The sequence below is a fragment of the Protobothrops mucrosquamatus genome, unplaced genomic scaffold (genome assembly GCF_001527695.2).
Source record: "Protobothrops mucrosquamatus isolate PMUCROS unplaced genomic scaffold, P.Mucros_1.0 scaffold_167, whole genome shotgun sequence".
NCBI classification, from domain to species: domain Eukaryota; kingdom Metazoa; phylum Chordata; class Lepidosauria; order Squamata; family Viperidae; genus Protobothrops; species Protobothrops mucrosquamatus.
In genome coordinates this window covers 191,245-217,307 of record NW_015386243.1, presented here as the reverse complement: position 1 = coordinate 217,307, position 26,063 = coordinate 191,245, and the positions used below count along the sequence as shown (strand labels likewise).

At 40.2% G+C, this 26,063-nt stretch overlaps 3 protein-coding genes across 3 annotated transcripts in view; 2 read left to right on the top strand and 1 right to left on the bottom strand.

Annotated features, from left to right (window-relative positions):
• Positions 1-8,462, top strand: part of CD22 (CD22 molecule) — a 29,914-nt gene extending 21,452 nt beyond the window's left edge. The window contains exons 12-18 of the mRNA XM_015821630.1: positions 1,004-1,273; positions 2,121-2,381; positions 3,372-3,471; positions 4,151-4,214; positions 4,864-5,021; positions 6,165-6,249; positions 7,702-8,462. Coding sequence (XP_015677116.1) covers positions 1,004-1,273; positions 2,121-2,381; positions 3,372-3,471; positions 4,151-4,214; positions 4,864-5,021; positions 6,165-6,249; positions 7,702-7,863 — 1,100 coding nt within the window. The 3' untranslated portion in view covers positions 7,864-8,462. The remainder of the gene's footprint in view (positions 1-1,003; positions 1,274-2,120; positions 2,382-3,371; positions 3,472-4,150; positions 4,215-4,863; positions 5,022-6,164; positions 6,250-7,701) is intronic.
• A 4,475-nt stretch (positions 8,463-12,937) lies between these two features.
• On the top strand, positions 12,938-13,885 carry LOC107292517 (G-protein coupled receptor 42-like). Its single transcript, XM_015821618.1, has one exon. It carries the CDS (start codon positions 12,938-12,940, stop codon positions 13,883-13,885), a length of 948 nt encoding a protein of 315 aa, XP_015677104.1.
• Positions 13,886-21,628: 7,743 nt separating this feature from the next.
• Positions 21,629-24,590, bottom strand: LOC107292507 (free fatty acid receptor 2-like). The gene is made up of 2 exons (XM_029285195.1): positions 23,675-24,590; positions 21,629-21,726 (listed from the first exon to the last, which is right to left on the bottom strand). Exons 1-2 carry the CDS (start codon positions 24,588-24,590, stop codon positions 21,629-21,631), a joined length of 1,014 nt encoding a protein of 337 aa, XP_029141028.1.
• Between the last annotated feature and the right edge of the window lie 1,473 nt (positions 24,591-26,063).

Below are 26,063 nucleotides of genomic sequence, written 5' to 3'. Positions count from 1 at the left end.
AACGTGGAATAAATTATTTTAGGAAACTCAGGTTATAAATCTTTCAGTTTAGACTGAAAGAGCACAATTTTGGTTGGGATCATAGCCACACGAGATCTTTGGGCAGCATACTGGAGGGCTGAACTCTAAAAAATAATAATAAATGGGTGTGACTAAATCAGGGGTTTTCAAACTTATGAAATGTGCACTTCAACTCCCAGAATTCCTCAGCCAGGCATGCTGACTGAGGAATTCTGGGAATTGAAGTCCACAAGTCATAAAAGGGCCAAGTTTGAAGACCCCTGCACTAGATTAATGAAGCCGGCTGGGCCATGACATCTCCCATCAACCTTTGACTGAATTTAAATTTAAATATTAAAATGGATATATTCATGTGCTCAAAACTTTTCTCCTTTTTGGAGTGTTAGAATTAGAATTTCAACTGCAACTATGGGAGGGGATATAGCAGAAGACCCTGCTATGGGCTCCCTGGCTTTATTTTATTGATTTATGAGTTTGTTAGAATTAGATCCTGCCTTACCTCTAGGAGCTCAAGACGCACTCCCACCTCTATTTTCCACCACAATAAAAGCCTTGGGAGATAAGACTGAGTACTGAGTGAGAGTGATTGCCCAAACTCACTCAATTAGCTTCTATAGCTGAAGATGTACTTGAACCTGCATCTCTTTATCCTAGTTCAATATTTCAACCACAACCTCAGATCGACAAAGCTCTGGGCATAATCAAATCATTGTGGGGCATTACCCCTTATAGTTTGTGCAAGCACACAAATTGAATAGAGAAATGCTTTAGGTTGGTTTGGGGGGGGTACTTCAAAATTTGAGAAGGATTTAATTAAAAAGTATATAGCTTTGGGTTCAAAAGGGAAAGCGGGTGCTATTTGTTGAGTTGTTCAGTGTAGCTAACATATGCCTTGGATGCTGGTCACTCTGGGCAGTTGTTCATGGTCAAGAGCAATAGGATATCACTCTCTGTGCTTGCATTTCTCCATTTTCCCCTACAGATGGCCCCAAAGATGTCAAGCTCAATCGAGAACCATCGGGGTTGGTCCGCGAAGGTAATTCTGTTCAACTGATTTGTAGTGTGAGAATGGCCAACCCCCAGCAACTCAACTACACCTGGTATAAAAATGGGCAACTGCTGCCACTGAACTATACAGAAAATGTTCTACTCATCCAGAACGCCCATTCAGTGGATTCTGGCATCTACCATTGTGTATCGAAAAACATCATAACAAATGCAAAGTCTCCAACTATTAAGCTGGAAGTGAATTGTGAGTACAGATTCAGTGTATAGTCATGATATTCTTGCTGTACTCAATGGGCTTTCTCTTCTAGGTGAAGTCATCGTTGACTCAAGCTTGTTTCTTGGTTACTGCTTTAGGAACAAGGTCATCTTGGTGACTTTGGGCCAATCCTTCTTTTTCAGACTTAGGAAAGCGTTTCAAGAGAAACTACTTCTGAATTTTTGTTAAGAAGACTGCAGGACTTGTCCAGACACTTGGCAGGAGTCAACAACAACAAAACAGAAAACTTACCGTAGTGGTCATTGAGCTCTTTTTTCTCCTTTGAAAAATGAAAACTGTACTTCTCAGAACATGGGGTAGTCTGCCATATTGGGTATGATTTAGGTGGCATCTAGTGGAATTTACTGCTGTTGGATGTGATCTTGACCCCATAAGTGATTTTAAAAATGGACAAGATGTATTCAATGGAGGACTGAGCTATTAGGATCTATTAGGTTTGTTGTCTCTTTACTCCCTCCTCAGACTTACACCTGAGATCTAAGCCATAGTGAGAGATCTCTTGCTTCTAAGGTCCTCATATGCTTCTAGATGATTGCTATATGAAAAAGAATCATGGACTTGACAAAACAATGTTTTGCATGCAATTCTGGCAACTTTGAGATTTGTGGACTTTGACTCCCAGAATTCCACAACCAACATGACCACTAGTAATAATTCTAAGAGTTGAACCATCAGGAATTTACCATGGCAGCCTATTTCTCCAGGATTCTTCTTGTGTCCTTATAAATTCCTTGTCTGTCTTGTCTTGCAGTGATGCTGAGAATCAAATATACAAATGCTGAATTAAATTGAGTGACTCTTTCTTCTCTGACAGATGGGCCTCGTAATGTTCATCTAACTCTAGATCAGAAAGGTGTTACTGAAGGAATGGATATCTATTTGAGGTGTGATAATGATGCTTACCCAACGGCGGTTACTTACAAGTGGTACTGGAAAGGCGAAGAAATCTTTATGGAGGATTCAAAAATCCTAGTACTCAGAAAAATTAAGGTTGCACAGTCAGGAGACTATCTTTGCAAAGCATTCAACTCTATCTCAAATAAGGAATCACAACTCATCACCATTAGTGTATCCTGTGAGTATTTCCCTTGAAAAATATTGTTACAGTTCTTAGCTGACCATCCTTTATTATGAAATTCTTGGCAATGGAAAGACAACTAGTCAAACAGAACCAGGCAACCTCTGTTTTACAAGTATTTTGGAAAGCATCTCCAAAATATTTGCGTTGGCTTGGACATTCATGGGAATAAAAATCAGGCTGGCTGATCCTAAAGTACATTTTTTTTTTGCATATGCAACTCATGACTGAAGAATTCTTTATGATGTTTAGTCTGTTTTCAGGAAGGGTTTATGTTTTCATACTTGGATTTGGGTGATAAAGCTTGGAAGAAAGCTATAGATTATTCCTTAAAAAAAAATGAAAACTAAACTGAATGAAAACCCAGATGTCCCTATGCAATTCGGTTCATATATTTTACAAATTGTATTTCTCTCCTTCATTCACTCTCTCATATTTATACTAACATTCCTAATATATGGATTTTCATTTAAACCAGCTTCCATAATGATCTATTACTAGTATACATTTTTGAACATAACTTTCCCAAATATATCCAACTTTTTCTGTGCAGCTTCCCCCAATATATAAATTTGTCCCAATTATATACATTTATTTATATGTGTTTGTGCATGCACATGCATGAATTTTTAAGCCAAGAGGAGTTGAGGGAACATTGCACATTAAATACCATTAATTTTATGACTGGTTGAATTGAGAAAATAAGATTTACGCTTTAAGCCTTTCTTTTTACTATTATCCTTACTTAGAATTGAGTCTGTACAAAGATATTTCCAGAGTATAAGCAAATAAATGGCAGTAGTTGAATGTTATTCTGCTGTTTACCACTTCTGGGTTCCTCTAAGCCTGCAAGCTACATGAATAGAAATATGATGGGGCATTGATTGGCATAGGTTTGATAAGCAAATAAAGGTCATGTACTCAAGTTTACATAAAATCAAATCAAGATCCTGCTAATCTTTGTCATTTTTCATTTGTATTGTGCAGATAGCACAGCTACAGTGATGAAACAAACCTTGATTAGCTTTGGCGTGGTTCTTGCCCTTATTATCTTATTGGGGTTGCTGCTTTATGGCTGTAAGAAATGGTAAGCAAGAGTCAATGGCCTGCAGGCTATGGTCTACAATAGTTGATCTGACTATTGCAGGGTATCAATCCAGCTAATAGGATAGGGTAGGATGGTGGGGAAGCTCACTGTTTCCAAGGCAGACTTTTGCTTGGTAATATTTTACAAGATTCCTTGCTCCATAATTGACTGATGGGAGACACTTCAAAAGAAAACCACAGGATGAGAAATGAGGTACCATCAGAATCAAATCAAACCTTTATTGCAGTCTTTAGGCCAGAGAGATTAAGATCAAATTGAATCAAAGGCTGAAATAAGATCCAGCAAACTAAATGTTCTACTCCAGGGGTAGGGAACCTTGGTTCTTTTATGACTTGTGGACTGGCTCAGGAATTCTGGGAGTTGAAGTCCACGAGTCATAAAAGAGCCAAGGTTGTCTACCCCTGTTCTAGTGAATCCTTAAAAGGGCAACTTACTAGTGGTGTTCAGCATGACACTGGGGTACCATGGCCTATATTGGGTGTTGCCATTTCTGCAGGAACCACTACAGTTATGAAGTACCAACCCCTCATTTTTGCTAGGACTGGGCCCATCCCACAGGAACAGCAGCATGCTCACAGTGGAATCACAGCATCCATCCCGTGACCTGGTTCCAAAACCATGACCTGGAGATGACCTAATTCTGTTTCTCCTCTTGCAGGAAGAAAACAACACATTCAGACATTGGAAGTTCACAGAGACCAGGCTCATTTTTTGTGAGGAAGGTAAGGCTCACTTTTGATTGTTTTCTACGATACAGTAGAGGTGGAGAGGAAATCAAGGAGGATTTGTAGGCCTTTTAGCCCCCTTCCAGTTCTAATACCCTAAATGTTCCTCCTTCTTTTAAATCCAGTGACTGTGGTATTAGCCTATAATACTTCTGGAGGAGGAGGAGGAGGAGGAGGAGGAAGGAGGGAGGGAAGGAAGGAAGGAAGGAAGGAAGGAAGGAAGGAAGGAAGGAAGGAAGGAAGGAAGGAAGGAAGGAAGGAAGGAAGGAAGGAAGGAGAGAGAGAGAGGGGGCGACTGGACCTGCTCCTAAACTGGTACTGTTTTGAGGATGTAACGAAAGGGAATTGGGGATTGTTTCTCTTTCTCATCTAATTTATCTCATAGAGTTCATATAGAGTTGAAATGTGAGAAGAGATATTAATATACCATCTTGAGCTTTCCAAAGAATCAAAGGGTGACATCATTGCAACAAATAGGTCATAAATGGATACCATTTGGCCAGCACCCAGATTTTCATCTTCTAACAAGCTGCACTGATCAAATTCTTCCTCTCTACTGCAGCTATGAAATTTGGAGGCTCAGTATTATTTCTGGTAAAGTCTTCCCTGGCTGGAATATCAAGATATTTTTTTCTCCTCCCCTTAGGCCAAGCGAGAAGTACCACTGAATAACAACTGCAGACTAAATGAAGGTAGAACGGGCAGACCCCAAGACTGCCAGAACGAGGAGCAAGATGGCTCCATTTCATATGCAAGACTCCAGTTCTCCCACAGTGGGTTAAACGACCATACTATTTACTCCAGGTATGATAGTGAAGTGACAAGAGATCTAAGAAATCGTGAAGGATACACTGCTGGCTTCAGTTTTTAAGAGGCTCTTGACCTGTTCTGCCCTTTCTCTAAATATGCCTATTGCTTCCTTTTCACCATGGTTCCCACAGTCCATCTATTTGCCATTCTCTTTGGCTCTCCAGCATCTTCTGGGAGACAGAGAAGTTGAACAAGTTGAGCTTCTGCTTGCTCACTTGGAGAGAGAATGTGAAGAGCCTTATAGCAGGGAGAAGAAAGAGTAGCTATAGGACCAGGAGCTTACAGGGATTGACAATGGACCCCCAATTGATACCACAAGTCTTAACAATCCTTGCTGTTAAACCTGGTTCAATGTAGAGGTCAAGATAAAGTCCTTTAGATTAGGGATCTGCAGTTCTTAGAAGAAGCTTCAGTGATGGCTGAAGTGAAGGCTGAAGTACAACTTATCTCCAAAGTCCTTTATCAAATGCCCAATACTGCTCTTCTAACCAAGTGAGTAGTGTGTGTTTCCCTTTGTTTAATGGAAGTCATCTCTGAGCATTTGTAGATCAAAGTGGTCAACTGAGGCTCACCTTGCAGAGGTGGAGTGACTTAATTTCCACAGGATGCTACATTATATTAATTTGAAGATGATCAGTTGTGATTCATGCAAGCCTATATCAGACCTCCATGAGGCTGACTAGATGTACAAAACAGCAAATGATTGCCTCCTTGGCTGCTGAAATTCCATACAGGAGGTCTACCTTTGAAACCATAGCCTTATTTTGCAGTGTATTTGCTCCAAAGTCACTTTAGTTCCAGTCTACAAAGAAGGATAGCAAAGTTCTTGTGGATCCTAAGTAAAAAAGGGAAATATATGTGATGGTATACAAAACATGCAAAGGAGAGGTCAGCTAGAGATACAAATTTGTCTCCTATTAAGAAATCTTTTTCCCCATATTTTATTCTAGTATGTATGTATGTATGTATGTATGTATGTATGTATGTATGTATGAATGTATGTATGTATGTATGTATGTATGAATGTATTTAAAAAGTTATTTTGAAGAGAAGAAACAAATGATAGCAAGGCAACTGGTGCAACACAAACCCAGGTCATCAAATAATCTCATGCAGTTAATGTCTTTTTGATTACAGAGTCATTCTTCCAAATATGGGACTAGATTCCTCAGAGAACAACGTGATCTACAGTGTAGTAAAGAAACCTACATTGCACCCCAAGGTACATGTCCTGTTTGAGGCGGATCCCTGTGGTTTATGAACAGGGGACATTCTTGATCCTGTAGCTCAGATATTGGTGGGATTGCAGTTCTCAGAATGTTCAACCAGCACATATGGAAGGAATCTATTTGGGGAAGGCAGGCAGTCCTTCTTCTTTCCTGTTTCATTCCATATCAGAGATAGAAAGGTTTGAATAGATCATGCAGATGAACAGAGGTAGGTCTCCTACAAAGTGATTTTAGTGATAATACTCAATATTATAGTCTACTGATTTTCTATTCAAAGATCAGGGCCAGGTATACAGGAGTCACCAGATGTGACCCTCACCAGATTTCTTTGGCTATAATTTCTATTCTATTCTATTTATCATACTAGCTTGAGATGAGGAAATCTGAAATCCAGTTTATGAGAAACTGGTCATGGTCTTTTGATTCAGCTTCTTCTTTTTAGATTTTTTTTTTTTGGGTACAATTTATGAGAAGTGATTACCCTTGAAATAGTAATTTATTTCTCTTAAAAAGACAAACATTCGCTTCCCTTTTCTGGGCTGAGTTTCTTTACTATGTGATGTAGTCCCAAGGGTGTCTGCTGTTGATCCTCTTCCCTCTTGGGCTTGCCAGCTTTTATTTTCATAAAGTCCTTGTACCTTTTTTTTAGCAACATGTAAAACAGAAATTGCATCATGAACAAGGACGGACAGTTCGGGCTAATTTCCCATTTTTCCAGCATGAAATCTTCTTCAGGCCATTTCTGCATGAGCTTGTAGATTTGTTTGAAAAATGGAAGGTCTGCAAAGATCTTTGTTTGCATTGCCACGCACATTTTCCATATGCTTTTGTGCACACTGACTTTATGCACTTTTTGCAAGCAATTTTCCTTTATTTTTAAAGGTGACATGCACATTTTAAAGTGATGCCAGAGATGCCAGAGCCTTGTAAACCTCTACTTATAATGAGAGTATGGGACTTTTTCAGTTTAAGTGTAGCTTTCTTGCAGTTTAGGAAGCGAGGCCACCTAAATAGGCTTCAGAATAACGAAAAGCTGTACGATAGAAAACAGTAGCGTCGTCAGTGTTCATTCCCTTCACCAATAAAATAAGCTGACAAACACCCCATCACACAAAGAAAAATAGAAAAGAGTTGTTCGCTAAGAATGATCAAGAAAAATATAAGGGAATTTGAAAAGTCACAAGGCATACGTTGATACAAGTACTTGGACTTCAAATCGGTTTTGATTAGGTGACATCTAAAAGCTGAATTTCACTTGATCCATTAGGTCAGGTAAAAAAAAATGTGATCTGCATTGGCAGGTAATGGCTCTCCAGAATTGCAAAGTGAAGTCATTCTCAGATCATTTGAAGCTGCTGATGACTGAACTTGTTCACATTTAAGTATACTGTTCACCCAGATCTAATATCCTTTACCTAAACAAGTTCCTCCTCCTCCTGTTTTAGAATGACACCAAGATGGATTATGAGAATGTGATGAACAAAGAAGAGGAATTGCACTATTCTTCCTTGGTGAACTTGGCATCACGGCCCCATCCCATCAATGTAGACTTAGAAACAGATTCTCAATCAGAAGACAGTATCCAGTATGCAGCTCTGAGGCACTGATCTACTCAAGTCTGCAGAAATCAGGACTCTCCAACGGAGAAGTGGGATTAGAATTGGGTGTGTCTACAGCTTTCTTTTTACAACAAAGAATAGCAGACTTCTGCAGGTAAAAGAAGGAAGTTAAAGTAGGATAAGGGGCTAATAAAACCAACATTTATGTTTATATTGCTGTATGTCCAAGTCAACAACAGGAGGTATATGGCTGGTATAATGGTCAACTTTCAACATATAAACCTAATTCACTGGCGAGACAGTCTTTTTTTCATGACTGATAAAGCTTGCTCCTCTCTTTCTGATATTCAATCCACCCCTTAGAAACTATTATAGAACAGCTCAAGGTTGTTCATGTAGTAAGGACCTTTTCAAGCTAGAGATCTTCCTCACTAGAGAACCCTAATTTGCAACTTAGGCCATCAAATTGCCATGCATTGTATCTTCTGCCATGGCACAATTAAGGTTGTATCTTCTGCCATGGCATGAATAAAACAACCATGTCAGATCTATTACCAATCAGTTTTTCAAAATAAATTAAACAATAATCCTAGATACCGTTTTCCTTCTGTCCTTCTCAGAGTGCAGTTAGTTTTGTTCAGCCAGGTACATTAAATCCAACAATCTCAGCTTGATTAGTAGTTGTGTTTTTGTGTATGTGGCTTAATGGGTTGGGCAAACCGAGCCCATTTGGTTAGTGCAGGGGGTCTTCAAACTTTTATGACTTGTGGACTTCAACTCCCAGAATTCCTCAGCCATACAAAGTCATACAAGCGGGTGTGTCTCACTCAACAGCTATCTTGCTTAGCAAAAGAACTTCTGATCCCAATTATCATTGCAAGTCAAGGATTGCCTGTATCTGTTATGAAGTCATTCCAAAATGTACGATGGTACATTTATTATACTCTATTATATATTAGGGACAAGCTTATTCTGGGTTGTCCTCCAATGTTCAGAAGGTTTGCTGTTCTTCCAGGGAGGCTGTGGGTATAATCACTCATAGAATTCATTTACGACTAATAGCAGAATGTGTTTCCCATGACTAAAGGCTCCCTTGCATAAAAATCACTAGACATTTGCCACTTAACATTTAAAACAGACGAAGAATATGCTGGGGCCGGAGATCTTCTTGCTGGGTAGGGAATTTTTAAAGAAAAAGAATAGTCCATATACCTGTGTCGGTTTGGAAACCTGCTTCCCCTTCGGCCAATTTATTAAGTACCACAGAAAATTATAATTTGAAGAAGGACGGTAGAGTCTGTAGTTGTTTCCTTGTCAAATGCTAGGCATGCAAATGGGATTAATTTGCAAGTCATTCTTACGCCCTCTCCCTGGGAAAGCAGGCATCCTATTCATCAACAAGCTTTAGTGGCACTTAAAGATGCCAGCCATCAGCAAATCAACAAACACCATTGGAGGAAGGAGCTGCGGTGAGGAGAGTGAACCATGCCCACCACTTAGAGGGAAGGCAAACAACAGCTGGAGCCAGGGGAGGTCAAACAGTAATTTGGTCAATATTCTTCATTCACTGGCTAGATAAGTCATTATGGGCCCCATTTACCCTCTAACCAATCCTGACCTTTTGGACATTTTATCAGATAACACCACCCTGTTTGCTTTTGTGCCACGCAACTGTGCAACAGCTCGATCTGCTATGGAAGTCTGGCTGATTGACGAGGCTGTTTGTGTTGACAGAATAGAGTCCACACAGTTAAATGTAGTGTAGCAAAGTGCTTAGCTATCTGGGGAAGACACACCTTAGGGCTGGATGCTTCCAGAAGATGCTGACTCTAATGCCTTCAGAAACTCCAAAGCATTGTGTACTATACCAAAAGGAAGAACTTTCCCAGTATTCCCCCCCAAAACCCCCCCACCCACAACAGTTTCTTGCATTGTGATGGAAATCAATAGACAGTATTAGTGACTCTTCGGTATAATAAATAGAGGGTTGGGTTTTGGTCCCAGTGGGTGGATCATACATGTAATTAAAATGGCTGCTTCTCCAAGAGTGAGGGAAGCTGGTGATGGGTTTGGAAGACTGCTTTCTTGACTTGTTGCATTGTTATATAGACCTACAACTCAAGGACTTGGCAGAGGGGCCCTTGGACACTGTTTCCCAGTCTTCTGAGTGTATACAGAAGACACTTCTGTTGGAATAGTTGGCAAAGTCTGAATGTACTGCCACCATTGCTGCCTACAAATCATAAATGATGATTCTCCAAATCTATTTCGCTTTTTTTTTTTTGCTGAAGAAGCCAATAACATATACAGGTAGTCCTCGACTTACACCAGTTCATTTAGGGACCATTCAAAGTTACAACAGCACTGAAACAAGTGACATATGACCATTTTTCACAGTTACGACCTTTGAAGCGTTCCCCATGATCGTGTGATCAGAAATCTGATGCTTGGCAACTGGTTCATGTTTATGATCGTTGCTGTGTCCTAAAGTCATGTGATCCCCTTTTGTAACCTTCTGACATGCCAAGTCAGTGGGGACGCCGGATTCACTGAACAGATTCACGAGTTACTAACTGATCAACTGCAGCGATTCACTTAACAACTGAGGCAAGGAAAGCAGTAAAATGGGGCAAAACTCCCTTAACAAATGTCTCATTTAACAACAGAAATGTTGTGCTCAATTGTGGTCGTACGTCGAGGACTACCTTTATCTATCTGGCTCACCATCTTCTCAGTTAGGAAATAAATCTTTGAGATAAATACTAACCCCTCCCCAAGACAACCCTCCCAAAAGCTCCCCAGATCATTTCACTTTTGAAAAGAAGAGTTTCTCTCTTTGATAGCGCTTACTTGACAACTAAAAGCTGATGTACTATAATCAGGGGTGTGTTACATTAAAGAGATAATTTTGTCCTTCCTGGTTGACTCAGTTTAGAGAATAAACTTTCCACCAGTCATCGGACCATGTTTCCTTCCTGAAGAACTCAATCTATTTTCACCCTCAGGCTGAAATGATATAATACGACATGTTACTTAAATTATGTGTATAGATATATGTCTGGAGAATCACAAACTGTGAGACCACCAGGAGATAAAACTATAACAAGTTTATTTACAATTAAAAACACCTAGCTTTCGCCGGCCTCCTGCCGGCTTTGTCAGGGTGGCTAACCATCAGTGGGTGGCTGTTTTTATGGGAGTGGTGCCTTTTGCACCCGGCTCCTCGATCTCGTGACCGGGCCCAGATAGTCCTCCTGTTTTGCATTCTTGATTGTTCTTTTGCGAGTTGTTGCGTTCCTGGCTCTCTCTTTCCCACCTCCTCTCTTTCCCTGTTCTACTTGTTCATCATATATACACATAGATATATGTATATATATGAGTGTATGGATATGTATATGTGTGTGTGTGATACTTAAAAAAAGGCATTGGTTAGTATCCAATGGTAATTTACAGAGATTGAATATGTAATGAATGTATACACATATATACCCGAATCTATTGTATATCATCAATATCTATATTTAATATCAATATCTGTTCCTGCATCTGTCTCTTTCCCTCAAAGATTCCAGGTCACATAGAAACAGGTTATCCTTTTTTTACTTGGCTGATTGATATAGATGAGCATTTTTAATATTGTTAATGCGATGTGCTGGTAAGAAAACAACATAAAGCCAACAGGGATTGATTACAGGGTAAGCTTTTTCCACGGGGTGTCGGTGCTTTTTTTAATTTTATTTTTAAAGTTCAAATATTGGCCACAATGATGTGTGATGGCTTGTCCCCTTTTCACACACGGCCCAATGTACATAAAGAGATGTGCAGCTTGCATTTCATAGTTCTGTGTGCCATTATTGCCTTTTTTGACCCTCTTCCTTTTGACAAGAATTAGTCCTTGGATAACAACTATAATGGAGCCTGCCCTTTAGGATTATAAGCCATCATGGTCATAAAATGGGTCGGTCATATGACTGACCCAATTTTACCTTTTTTTTGTGACACCCGGTAAGTGAACACGCTGGTTATAAAGGGCGAACACCATGGTCATTCAGCAAATCCATTTTTCGCTCTGGCACAGTTTTGCCAAAAATAAAAAATGCCAGGGTTTTTTTTGAAAATCATTGTAAACATGCTGTCATGTAACTGTGGGACATGGCAAATGCACCCAAAGTGTGGTCACATGATCAGTGGTGGTGGGGGGATACTGTCAGAATTTTGGATCCGGGTCATAAGTCCCCCTTTTTAGTTAGGTTGTAACTTTTCCCTCTAACTACCTGAACTTTCACCCAAAATATTGTTGCCTGTATATGCTGTGATCCAGTGATGGGATTCAAATACGCGAACAGCTGGTTCTCTGAATGGATGCTGCTTCCGGAAGTCCATTCCGAGCATGGGCAACAAAAAATTAGCTACAGGTTCTGCCGAAGTGGTGCGAACTGGCTGAATCCCACCACAGGAACGGAGGGAGGGAGGGAGGGAGGGAGGGAGGGAGGGAAGGAGGAAGGAAGGAAGGAAGGAAGGAAGGAAGGAAGGAAGGAAGGAAGGAAGGAAGGAAGGAAGGAGTGGTGGGATTCAAATATGTCAACAACCGATTCTCTGTGTGGATGCTGCTTCCGGAAGTCCATTCTGCACCTGGGCAAAAATGATGCAAAAAACCCCCATTAAAGTTTAAGGTTTTGGATATTAGAGAATTCCAGTATCAGAGGACTCATTCCTTATTTCCAGAATTGCAGGCCTGCAGCAGTGTCCCAGCTTCTAGGGATTCGGACCTCTTTCTTCATCACTTGTTCCGTCTTCCTGTAGCTCAGATTAGCCCAGGCATAAGTCCAGTGGGCCATGAGAAACTTCGTATGACTTTCCGGGATTTATGGCTTTATTGCCCTGGCTCATAGTCGCTTTCACTGAACAATTTCTCACGGTCCATTTCATCAAAGGGCTGCCCTGTTCCATGCTTCTTGCATCTGCTCTCTCTCTCTCAGTCACTCATTCTCTGTCACACACCCAACTATTTAACAGCTAAACCTGAGACGTTCTCGGCAGCTGCTTCTGCTGTTTGAAAATAGACGGGAGCAATAAGTAGACAGGCAAGCTTTGCTCCTTCCTGCGCACTGATTCTGGTGCAATGGCAATTTGGGAGATCGTGTCTTTGGTGGTCTATGGGGCAACCATCCTCTTGGGATTGCCCTCCAATATCCTGGCCCTTTACATCTTCTATTGCCGTGCCAGGGTTCGTTTGACCCCCAACCTCATCTACATGATCAACCTTTGCCTGTCTGACTTGGTCTTCATCCTTTTCTTACCTCTCAAGATGCTGGAAAAAGGAAAGATGGACTGGACGATGCCAGGCTTCCTGTGCCCTCTTTACAATTTGATTCATTTTGGCACAATTTACACCAGTGCCGGCTTCCTAACGGCTGTGAGTGCGGGGCGATTTTTGGGAGCTGTTTATCCCATCCATTATCAAGTTTACAAAAAGCCTTTCTATTCCTTTCTGGTTTCTGTGGGGATCTGGAGCTTGGTGGGATTCCACGGCATTCTCCTCTTTGCTCTCGAGATCTCCAGGGACACCAAATCCAGCCTTTTCGCTGGTAACAGCTCTTCCTGCTACCACAACTTCACTGAAGATCAGTTGGCTTTATTGGCTCCTGTGCGGCTGGAACTCTCTGTGGTCTTGTTCTTTCTCCCCTTGCTAATCACAGCTTTTTGCTACGCTGGATGCATCCGTGTCCTGGTTGGGTCGCATCTCCATCTGAGGAAGAAACGTCGCGCAATACGGGTAGCCGTGGCCACTTTGTCTGTTTTTGTCCTCTGTTTTGGCCCTTATAACGTATCCCATGTTGTAGGCTTCATCTATGGAGAGGATGTTTGGTGGCGCACCGTGGCTCTGCTTCCAAGCGCATGCAATGCTTTTCTGGATCCCCTCATCTTCTACTTCCTGTCCTCCGCCATGGACGATGGGATTGTTCAAGTTTGGCACTCGCTGAGAGCGAAATATAGCTCCATCCGGATGAAGATTTTCTTGGCTCATGGGAAATCAAAGACCCAACAGGGAGACAGTGGTATTGCCTGAATTCTTCATTTCCTGCAGTATCCTGCAGTCCTATAGTCTCCAACATATGGGATTAGACCATCATACTTTAACCATTCAGAAAGGGAGTTGGTCTTTTCAGCATCCACGATGAAGAACAAATGTGAGCTGTGCTGTATGTTTGCAGCATATACATAGTCTGTCTGACCAAATAATAAGCTCAAGAATTTATACAGGTGAGGGACCAGCTAAAGAAATGTCATCTTAGGTCTGCACCTTTTATATATATATATTTGGGGGTCATTTTACATGGCACTGAGAAGACAGCAGAGGAATTCAATGGCTCTAAATGTGGGGTTTGCTCCCCACACAAGTGGAAGCTGATCTTGCAAAGCATTTGATGAGATTAACAGCAGAAATTGTGGAGAAGTGAGAACGTTCAATTGTAATCTGTTCACATTTTTTGAATTAGATTGGAAAGATGAACTGGGCAATTGAATCAGTGTAAACGATCCAGAAGAATTACAACTTCTGAGATCTTTTATTCTCTCTGGAAAACAGACTGCAGAAACCGAGTTCACCACCGGGGTGTAGGCATGCATTTCTCAAAGGCTAAGGTGTTCACAATCCCCAATGAGATCAGACGTGTGTTATCTCTGCCAGCAGGGCAAAAATAATTGTTTATTTAAAATATATTGAGAAAAAAAAACGGACAGAGGATCCTTAACATTTATGTTTTAGTAAGATGTCTTATGAAAATGTCCTTTTGGAGTAGGGAAGCTGTGTCTTGTATGCTCTTTTAGTACCTTGGAAATAATATTTCAGGTTCTTCCCTACAGCCAATGGCTGTTAACAGCAAAAAGAACAGAGGGATGGACAGAACTTTTCTTTCTCCCTCTTAAACACCTTCTTCCTAATATTTGGTGCTGGAGGCAACTCTCACTTTCTGCATAGCTGGTTTTATGTATAGGAAAAACAGGGAGACCTTCAACTCATTTATTCTCAGTTTAATCTATTTTAGAATTATGGGGAAAAATAGAAGGAGGAAATTCTGGGTCCTTCACCTTGAATTCCTGAATGAAAGGAGAGACAGGCAACTAAACTAAATAATAAAAAAAATAGTATGGAGCAGTCAGTGCACTTATGCAATGACATGAGCTTTCACAGAGAAATGTTTTTTCCTTTTGGAAAATGGAAGGAAAGGGCAGCTTGCTGTTAATGAGCGAGGTTGCAAAAAGAATTGGAATGAGGTCCAGGGGACCTAAATGTTTTCCCACTTATAGCCTTAGCATCAGTATCACAGGAGAGAGGGAAGCAGACGCCTTCTACTCCCTGATCTGAAAACTGGTTCCTCTCTCAAACTGCTCTTGTATTATGAGTTATCCTGAGGTAATATGGGCGGTCTATAAATTTAATAGGTAGATGATAGATGGATAGATAGATGATAGATGATAGACAGATAGAGAAACATAAATGATAGATGATAGATAGATGGATAGATGGATAGATAGATGATATATCTCTATCTCTATCTCTATCTATCTCTATCTATCTCTATCTCTATCTCTATCTCTATCTCTATCTCTATCTCTATCTCTATCTCTATCTCTATCTCTATCTCTATCTCTATCTCTATCTCTATCATCTATCTCTATCTCTATCTCTATCTCTATCTCTATCTCTATCTCTATCTCTATCTCTATCTCTATCTCTATCTCTATCTCTATATATCTATATCCAGTGCTTTTTTTGTAAAAAAAAAAAAAAAGGTGCTGGAACTCACACACGTCATACAACCCACCTTGCCTACCCTACAAGGTTCCATCCCAAAAAGGTGCCGGAACTCCGTTCTGGACGTTTTATGACAAAAAAAGCCCTATCTATATCTATATCTATATAGATATAGACCCCATAGCAACAAACAGGATCTAGATGAGACCCCATAGCAACAAACAGGGAAAGAAGGCAAGACGCTTACACGCGGGTAAAGACAAAACAGGCACCGTGCAGGAGCGCGTGTACCGAGGCCCGGTTACGCGCTCGCGTAGCCGGATGCAGGCATGTGAGAATTGTATATAAACCCTCCCAAACACCGCCTCAGCAACCCTGATGATGTCGGGAGAGTCCGACGAAAGCTCGGTTGCCGATAATTTTAAATGTTTTATTGCTTTTAAACTGTTTTTTAAAACTTTTTAATTGTTTATAAACATTTTATCTACTCTTGGTGATCGTGATTATTTGGACACAACATGGACGCACCTAAGAGTCACATTTTTAATTCTATCTCCAGCCATATCTATATCTATATCTATATCTATATCTATATCTATATCTATATCTATATCTATATCTATATCTATATCTATATCTATATCGAGATAGAGATAGAGATAGAGATAGAGATAGAGATAGAGATAGAGATAGAGATAGAGATAGAGATAGAGATAGAGATAGAGATAGAGATAGAGATAGAGAAATAGAGATAGACATAGATGATAGATGGATGATAGGTAGATAAATAGATAGATAGACAGACAGACAGACAGACAGATAGATAGACACATAGATAGATAGATAGATAGATAGATAGATAGATAGATAGACACATAGATAAATAGATAGATAGATAGATAGACACATAGATATAGATAGAGAGACATAGATATAGATAGATGGATGATGGATGATAGATAGATGGTAAATAGATTAGATGATAGATAGATAGATAGATAGATAGATAGATAGATAGATAGATAGATAGATAGATAGATAGATGTTCCCTGCCCCCTATCATTGCTCATCCATCATTCATTCATCTTTTTTTTATTCATCTTGTGTATCTCAAGATCATACATTGTAGTATGAATGAAGGCAGATCATGGCCTTCTTCTGCATGGCACACCTTCAGTCTTTTGAAGAACATGCCCATATCAAGCTACAGTAATTTTTCCCCAAGGATAAATATATATATTGTCCTCGACTATTCATTCATATAGCCACCATTCAAAGTTACAACAGCACTGAAAAAAAATAGTATTCATCATCCAAATGGGGATGGTTGGCAACTGGTATATATTTATGACTATTGCAATAGCAATAGCACTTAGACTTACATACCGCTTCTTACCGCTTCTGAAACGAACAAGGAGTGTATATCGGAGGTTGTGGCCCTTTGAGTGCTGTAAGCAACGAAATTTCATTTTGATGTATACCGATTGGTGTATATTCAAAGTGACAATAAAGTTGTTGTTGTATTGTTGTTGTTGTTGTTGTTGTTGTTGTTGTTCTTCTTCTTCTTCTTCTTATTATTATTATTATTATTATTATTATTAGTAGTAGTAGTAGTAGTAGTAGTAGTAGTAGTAGTAGTAGTAGTACTCTGTAAGTGGTTTACAGAGCCAGCCTTTTGTCCCAACAATCTGGATTCTCATTTTATTGACCTCAGAAGGATGGAAGGCTGTAACGACCTTGAGCTGGTCAGGATCGAACTGCTGGCTGTGGGCAAAGCCAGCCTGCAATATCGCATTGTAACGGCTCTCGCAGCCCAAGCTCATGTGATTGCCATTTGCAACCTTCCCTGCTAGCTTCTGACAAGGAAAGTCAATGGGGGGGGGGAAAGGATTGCTTAATGACCACATGTTTCACTTAATGACCACATGTTTTGCTTAACAATCGCGGCAAAAAGGTCATAAAATTGGGTGTGACTCACTTAACAAACCCTTTGCTTAATCATGGAAATTCTAGTCCTAATGTGGTTGTAAATAGGGGATTACCTGCATGTAAAACAGTTTTTTTTTTTTTCTGGACTAGAAAGATTTCTCAAAGTTTTTTTTTCTTGGCATGTTCTAGTCCAGGGCACTGGTGTGATTTCACACTTTTATTTAATACAAATATTTTAGGCTTCTTCTTTTGACTGACAATTTATTTAAATCTTTATTTAAATGTTTCAGTAAGGGAGATGCTTCTATATTTATAATGAAGGTTCATGTCATGGTGTTAGTCCAGATACCAATGAAAGTAAAGGAACTGTAGGGGGCAGTTTGGTTTATTTCACAGAGACCTTAGCTTTATGAAGACTAAAATATGTACATACTGTATGATTTATGTATTTATTAAGACGGTTGCTTTATAAAAGTCAACATTGAGTAATCTCTTGCCAAGCTCATTTGTTGATTTCATGGGCATATTTCTTGGTAACAGCATGGAAGTAATTTGTCATTGTTTCTCTGGGTGTTTCCCCCCCCCCCCTAAAATTTCTCAATATAATCTTATTCTCTTCAACTTGGGATTTCCTAGCAGCTACCCATCCAAGCAGTGGTGGGATTCAGCCAGTTTGCACCAGTTCGGCACAACCGGTAACTAATTTTTTGTTGCCCAGGCCCAGAATGGACTTCTGGAAGCGGCATCCACACAGAGAACCGGTTGTTGACATATTTGAATCCCACCACTCCTTCCTTCCTTCCTTCCTTCCTTCCTTCCTTCCTTCCTTCCTTCCTTCCTTCCTTCCTTCCTCCCTCTCTCCCTCCCTCCCTCCTTCTCTTCCTTCCTTCCTGTCGTAGGATTCAGGCAGTTCGCATCAGTTCAACACAACTGGTAGCTAATTTTTTGTTGCCCAGGCCCAGAATGGACTTCCAGAAGTGGCATCCATGCAGAGAACTGGTTGTTCACCTATTTGAATCCCACCACTGCATCCAAGCATTAAGCAAATTTGACTCTGCTGATGTAAAGCATGAAAGGTCAAGTCTACATATGAAGATCCAATTAAACTTGGGATTTATTGCTAATCACACTTATGCATAAGAATCAGGAGACTAAACTAGAAAACTAAAAGCAGTGACCAACAATAAATCTTCAGATCAAGCCTAAACTTTTTCCTATTTTTGAGGGTTTTTAAAAAAGACGATATTTTAAAAGTTAAGCAGAGTCAGATCTGCTTAATATTTGGATGAGATTTTGGCCCCACTTCAATTTTAGCTATCGATTGGAAGATTACAATTCAATAAAAGTACTTCATGACAATAAGTAATACAGTGGAACAACAGAAGGAAACTTGTATCCTTTTACAATTCAGCGCTTTCTATTAGATAATGATCTGTCCAAATACTTGGTCAATATTATTATTATTATTATTATTATTATTATTATTATTATTATTATTATTATTATTATTATTATTATTATTAATCATCGCACAGTCAGCCAGATGTTCAGACTGGATTTGGCATTTTTGTCTACTTGTTGAGTCCTTACCAAGGACCTGGGATAGGCAGATCTGGATGTTTGAGGTGTTACAGATATTGTCGCAGGATGGAAGCAGTTCCTAGTAAGGCTGCCTTTTGCAACTGACTGATGGTGAATTATCATCATCATCATCATCATCATCATCATCATCAATATCATTATCATTATCATTATCAGTATGAGTATCAGTATTATTAATATTATTAGTATTATTATTGTTATTATTAACTCCCATCATGACCATTAACCATGCAGCTGGTGTGAATTGGAATTCAACAGTGTACTGCATTTCTTGGAATACGCTGCCCTTACAATTGGAGCAATAGCAACTTCATCACGTTCCAGTGATTTTCCTGAGAAATATAATTACTTTTCTTGGTTTCAACTACTTCCTCATTTGGTCAAAATCTAAACTTGTATGAATAGAGATGCCTTTTTTAGGGCAGTTCTATTTCTCAACTCTGTCTGATAGTAATTCATACTTATGCACGTATGCATTTAGGGGTGGGTGGAAGAAGTATTGGATTGCTTTTTTTTAAAAAAAAGTTTATTTTACCATGTGTAATATGTGGCTTCTTTCTCTTTCTTTCTTTCTTTCTTTCTTTCTTTCTTTCTTTCTTTCTTTCTTTCTTTCTTTCTTTCTTTCTTTCTTTCTTTCTTTCCTTCTTTCTCATCAAATTCCATGGTATCTTTAAAAGTTCGCAGCTCTATTCTGATTGAGTGATTGGGTTTTAATCGGTTCATTACCCTAAGCTTAACAGTCTCCTTCAGTTCTCTGGAAGCTATCCCCCTGAGTATTATATGAATACAGGGTCAGCAATATCAGGCTGGGTGGAATAGTAATTTGTCATTCACTGTATATGGCAAGTCAGACCAAAAAAGTAATTCTTTCCTCTAAGTTCTGTAGATTGCACTAAGACCACTTTAGTTCTCAAGGGAGTTCTACATTTTTGGCATTTTGTATCTGCCTTACTTTAAACATTGCTCCTTTACATCAGGAGCCCCACTATGATAGATTGAGAAATTACAGGAACAGGTTTCACAAAAAAACACGTGTTTCCTTTTTGGGATATCTTCCCCGTCTTCTGCAGAATATGAGCCACTAAATGCAGTTTCACAATGTTTTATTTGGGTTTCTGAACAGACATAATAAGACCATGGGGACAAGTTTTAGAGAGATATCAAATCTCTGGCCTATTTCAGAAAAATCCTGCTCTGGAGCATTAAGCAGGACTTGAAAAGAAGACCTTTGAATACATGTCTATGCTATCCATCATTACCAAAACTCTGGGCTATGGTCATTGCCTCTATATTACGGTAGGTCCTAGTGGCCATTCCTACGTTGCTGAAAATGTGGTTTACCAATTGAGAAAGAGGATATTGTTATGCAAACACAAAGTTGCAAGCTTCCCCATTGTGAATCAAGAAGACTTAGAAAGAAATTCAGAAAGTCTCCAGGGATAAATTGGTTCGAAACCAAAAACAGTTCAGTTGCTGGAATTCTTGCTGCAGAGAACTTTGTAAGAACCATGCTTGGAAAAGAATGATTTTGATTTAAGAAGCTACCAAAAAGCCAAAAATCACCCCTTCTCTCCAGGTTTGGTTTCTATGATCCATCACCAGCACCAAACTAAGTGGCATCATCACCAGGTAAGGATGGGTATCTACTGTGAGTTTCTTTAAAGATCCACCAGTCACAAGACAGCAACACCGCCTTGTTCTTCCTGCTGCCACCACTATGGTCATAGTAATCAGCCTTGATTAAGGTGTCACTTTCAGATGTTCTTCAGGAGGCTGTTGTATGTGGGAATGGGATGGGAAGCCTACTTGAAACCATGATAAATTGGACAGTGAAACAGCAGATACATGACGTACAAGATGTGTTTGCCCAAATCCATCCTTGAAAGTAATCTCAGAGTCAACACATTGTCTGGTTTTCAATAAGAATGAACACAGCCTCTAAGAAAAATAACCAAGCCATTTATTTCAGCATAGAAAAATACACACCCGAGGCCTAGAGCTTTGTATACATGCAGCTACTTCAACAGTAATCACTCAAAAAGCATAAAGATATTTCTTTCTCTATGGTGTCAGGCAGATGGCTTCTTCTGAATCTCTAAAAGTTTTATCTACCATAATCTAGTTTCATACAATTTCCCATCAAAACCAACAAGGTGAAATAAGATACGTTGGTTCCAGAATGACATCTGTGAATGTTGCGTCTGAGGTTTCTCACACAACTGAAAATTAGATTCAGGAGATTTAAAGTAATCTCACATCAGTGTTCATTTCAGGTCCTGCTAAAAAAAAAAACCCTACCAAAAGTAGATCTAGGCCGGTGAATCTTCTAGGCAGATGTGACCTCTTGAAATGTTGTTTTCTGCTGGCAGAATGTTGCCACAGTCTCATTTCCCTCCCTGTCTTACTCTGAGATTTAAAAGTTGGGATAGCTATTTCTAAGGCGAAAGAACTAAACAACTGAACAGAAATATAATTAAGGTTAAGAAACCTTGCGTTTCAGAGGAGTTTACACAAGCAATTCCTTCAAACAAAGATATCATATTGGACAAATATTTTTAAGAGATACTGGTCCATCACAGGCTCCGTGACTGTCAGAGGAGTGGAGATGCAGCAATCAAGTGCTAAAAGAAAAGAATGATCTAGCTCAGGCATGTCAAACTCGCGACGTCACGTGATGTCGCGTGACGTATTGGAGCTTTTTCTTTCTTTTTTAATAAAGATTTTATTGTGTTTTTTTTTCATCAACATATGTTAATTTTTCCAATCAACAAGTTGTCTGGAGTTTGCTATGCTAATACATGTTCAATTCCTAATCCTTCATTCTTTCCTCTAGCCAAGAATAAAATAGGTTCCAAATTTGATAGTAATCTGTATCTTCTTTATCTTTCAACCTCATAGTTAATCTATCCATCTCTGCACATTCCAATATTNTTTTTTTTCATCAACATATGTTAATTTTTCCAATCAACAAGTTGTCTGGAGTTTGCTATGCTAATACATGTTCAATTCCTAATCCTTCATTCTTTCCTCTAGCCAAGAATAAAATAGGTTCCAAATTTGATAGTAATCTGTATCTTCTTTATCTTTCAACCTCATAGTTAATCTATCCATCTCTGCACATTCCAATATTTTCCTGATTATTTCTTCTTCTGATGGCAGTCCTTCATTCTTCCAGTATTGTGCAAAAATTATTCTCGCTGCTGTAGTAATGTGTAAGATTAAATATAATTTCTGCTTATTAGTCTTTTCAGGCATAATACCTAGTAAAAAAAGTTCTGGTTTAAAGTCCACTTGTTCACCCAATATTTTTTCTAACCACATATGTATCTTTCTCCAATAGGCCTTTGCCTTACCACATGTCCACCAAATGTGATAGTACGTGCCTATGTTATGTTTACATTTCCAACATCTGTCTGACATATTTTTAAACATTTTTGCTAATCTTGCTGGCGGCAGGTGCCATCTATAAAACATTTTGTACAGATTTCCTTTGTATGAAGTTGACATTGTTAATTTGTAGTTTCTCTCCCATAACATTTGCCATTTTTCTAATTCTATATTATAGCCAATTTTTTTTGCCCATCTTGTCATTGTTTCTTTCACTTGTTCACTTTCCATATCCAAAATTAACAAAAAGTTATACATTTTCTTAATTTCTCATCTGAGGTTAACAAAATCTTATCAAACACAGTTTGATCCTTATAAAATCCATACATTTTTACATCTTTTTCATATCTACTTTGTATTCAAATTTCTATTCAGGCATGTATTCAGGCATGTCAAACTTGCGACGTCACGTTACGTTGTGTGACGTATCGGAGCTTTTTCGCCATTGCCAGCAATGGGGTGGGCGCGGCTCTGGTATGATGAAACCGTCCCGTGGGCCGGCAGTTTGACACCCCTGATCTAGCTGGTTTGGGGTTTTGAACAGTACCAGCTCATTATTTCACCTAGTGAATTTTTTTCTAAGGGGATGGGCATCGTAAAAGCTGCTATGAGAAAATATTTATTGTGTTATCAGTGTGTTCCATTGTACCCATTCAACTGTTGGGGGCAAAGATCTGTGACCCAGCTGGATATTCATATGTATTATTCTTTACCTGTGACAAAGTCTCAAATACTCTTTGTGAAGTTTGGATTCTTTTGCAAAAAAGCGAACATGGAATTCTCTGAAAGTCTTGAAAGTCTAAGATCTATAGGCAGATGTCATCTTATCTTTGATGATAATCAAAACAACCCAAAGTTGCTACAAGCAAATCAGGAGCAGCCAAGTTTTCCAAACATGATTTGATCATTAGTTGTCACTCAAAATGAAATTTCTGCAGGCGTTTTTTCAAGTTTCACAGTTGCTTGGATATATTTGACGTTGTGATCATTTTTAGCTTACGTGTCCTTTGGAGTCAGAAGTTACTGCTCTGTATGATGCTACTTTTCTGAGTGATCACCCATCTAATGTCACAGATGGTTCAAGGGTTGCAAAAGGTGTGGGTGTACTAGATCCTGCCAGTATACTGGGGAGGTTTCCAAGAGTTAATTCACCAGTTTCTCTTTTTTTGACATTGTCCCTACAAGACCTGCAGCAACACGGACAGCAGGCGGATCTATGCTTCCGGAGTTTGTTGCAGATGCCAATCCAACATTCCGTAAATGTCCTCCGGATGGTGGAGGAAGAGAAGAAGAAAATAACAGGATCCAATACTGTATTGAGGGAAGTCAGGCAGAATGTCTCTATTCTCCAGGGAGGGCTACGGTTCTGCACATAGCCTACAACGTGGGAGATATTGTAGGGAGCAAAGGCCACCGTGAAATTGAGCACAGTAGCCACAGCTAAGCCCATGGCCCTTTGCTTCTTCTCGGGCTTAATGTTTGGCATGGTGTTCAAGATGCGGATCACATTGGCATAGCAGGAAACCGTGACAAGGAAAGGAATTAAGAAGAGGACAAAGAAGAGCTCCAGGCGGAAAGGGAGGACAATGTTAAGCTGTTCAGCGGAGAATTCATGGTAGCAAGTAGTACTATTTGCACGACTCCATGGACTCCCAGGGAGGTAGTGAACAATGAAGACAATGCAACCGCAATGGGAACAAGCCCAAAACCAGAAGAAAAGGCTAGCAATTTTTGCGTAGGTTGGTCTGCGGTTCAGCTTGTGCTTAACAGGGTAGGCAATACACAGATAGCGCTCTATGCTGACTCCCATGAGGAACAGGGTGCTGATATAAATGCTGCTGTAGAAGAAGAAGTTTGCCAGAGGGCAAAGAACGGAAGGAAGAGGCCATTTGAAATCTAGGGCAACTTCTGCCATCTTGAAGGGCAAAAAGATCAGAAGGAAAAGGTCAGAAAAGGTCAGATTGAGCAGCAGGATATCTATGGGGACAGGTTTGCGACGTACTTTTCTCAGAAAGGAGTAGCAGGCCAGAAGATTGCAAGGCAGACCAGCGACGAAGGCAGTAATATAGATAACAAGAACCACAATTCTGTTTTGCATCTTCTCAGATTCTGTAAAGGAATTTGACATAATCAGATGTTACAAAAGTGTTTCTTATTCCTCAAGGCAGTGGTTCTCAACCTTTTTAATGCCGCGACCCCCAACCGGTCGTAAGTCGAGGACTACCCAACCGGTCATAAGTCGAGGACTTTCCCTGCCCGGGAGCGCCGCGCATGCGTGGTTCTGCCCCCTGCGCTGGCCGAGGCGTAGCTGGCAAGCGGCAGAGACGGAGCAGGCCGACCACCAGCTGGCCCAGCCCAAGGGAGGTAAGGCAGCCGCCGGAAAAGGGGGAAAAAAATGGCAGACAAAAAAAATGGCGGACAACCTTGCTTGGCGACCCCTGTGAAATGGTCGATTGACCCCAAATGGGGTCACGACCCATAGGTTGAGAAACGCTGCCTCAAGGGAAGCACCAGGCTGAAGAACATTTTTCTGTCTCTAGGGATACTTTGAAATGACCTTTTGGGGAAGGATGAATCAGTTGCCTCAATGGTCATGAAACAGATTTCCCAATGGGTTAGTGGTGATCAAATCTTGTCCACGGATAGATCATCTTCCCTGTTCTGCTCGTCTGACTACATAGATGCAAGTTTAGTTCACCTCTTCCCTCCCTGATTCTCTAACCCAGACATGTCAAACACAAGGCCCGGGGGCCGGATGCGGCCCGCAAAGTGGTTTCATGTGGCCCGCGAAGCCATCCTGGAACAGTGAGGGAACGGCCCCCGCTGCCTTGGCCCTGGCCCAGGCCAGCTGGGAGCCAATGTACAATTTTGTGGTGGCTATCTTGGCGCTTGCCCCGGGGAACCATGCCTTGGCACGTGCCCCAGTCCCACCCCCTTCTGCCAGAGACCCTCAGATCTGTCCCACTCCTGCCCAGGCCCCCATAGGCACCCTTGACACGAATGATGTAGAACTGGCCATGCCCACCCAGTAGGCCACACCCACTCCATCCATGCCCACCTAGCAGGCCACACCCACTCTGGCCATACCCACCTGGCCCCCCCAGGGCAACCGCAATGTTGATGCGGCCCTCAGTGAAATTGAGTTTGACACCCCTGCTCTAACCCAATGCCAGCTTGCAGCTTTTGAAACTCATAATACAATTCTTGTATTTTTGGCAGGAGTTTGGGAAATTTCTAAGCCTATGGTGTATTCACAAAAATAGATGGAGAACACGATCAAACTAGATGTTGATAATTTGTAAAAAATGTGGAATAAAACATTGGAATGTTATTGTTTATTAGATTTGCTAAGGTCACCTGACATCAAAAAGAGAAGATTTAACTAGAGATCTGGTGGTTTTTTTTTTATTACATTGGATTCCAGTGATTTTAGACTGTGACTAATTCATCTCAAAATAATGTGATATTGTATTACATGCCAAGAGCACATCTAAACGCATGCTTTGCAAAATGCTCAAAATCCACTCTGTCCTTATAATTCATGGAATAGCAGCATCTTGGAATGACCTAT

What these genes read in the sequence shown, in the direction of transcription:
- LOC107292507 (XM_029285195.1), bottom strand. Translation starts at nt 24,590, where the DNA reads ATGCAAAACAGAATTGTGGTTCTTGTTATCTATATTACTGCCTTCGTC. An exon ending in TCCGTGTTGCTGCAGGTCTT is followed by an intron (nt 21,727 to 23,674) that starts GTAGGGACAATG and finishes CTTTTCTTTTAG; the next exon opens with CACTTGATTGCTGCATCTCC.
- LOC107292517 (XM_015821618.1), top strand. Translation starts at nt 12,938, where the DNA reads ATGGCAATTTGGGAGATCGTGTCTTTGGTGGTCTATGGGGCAACCATC.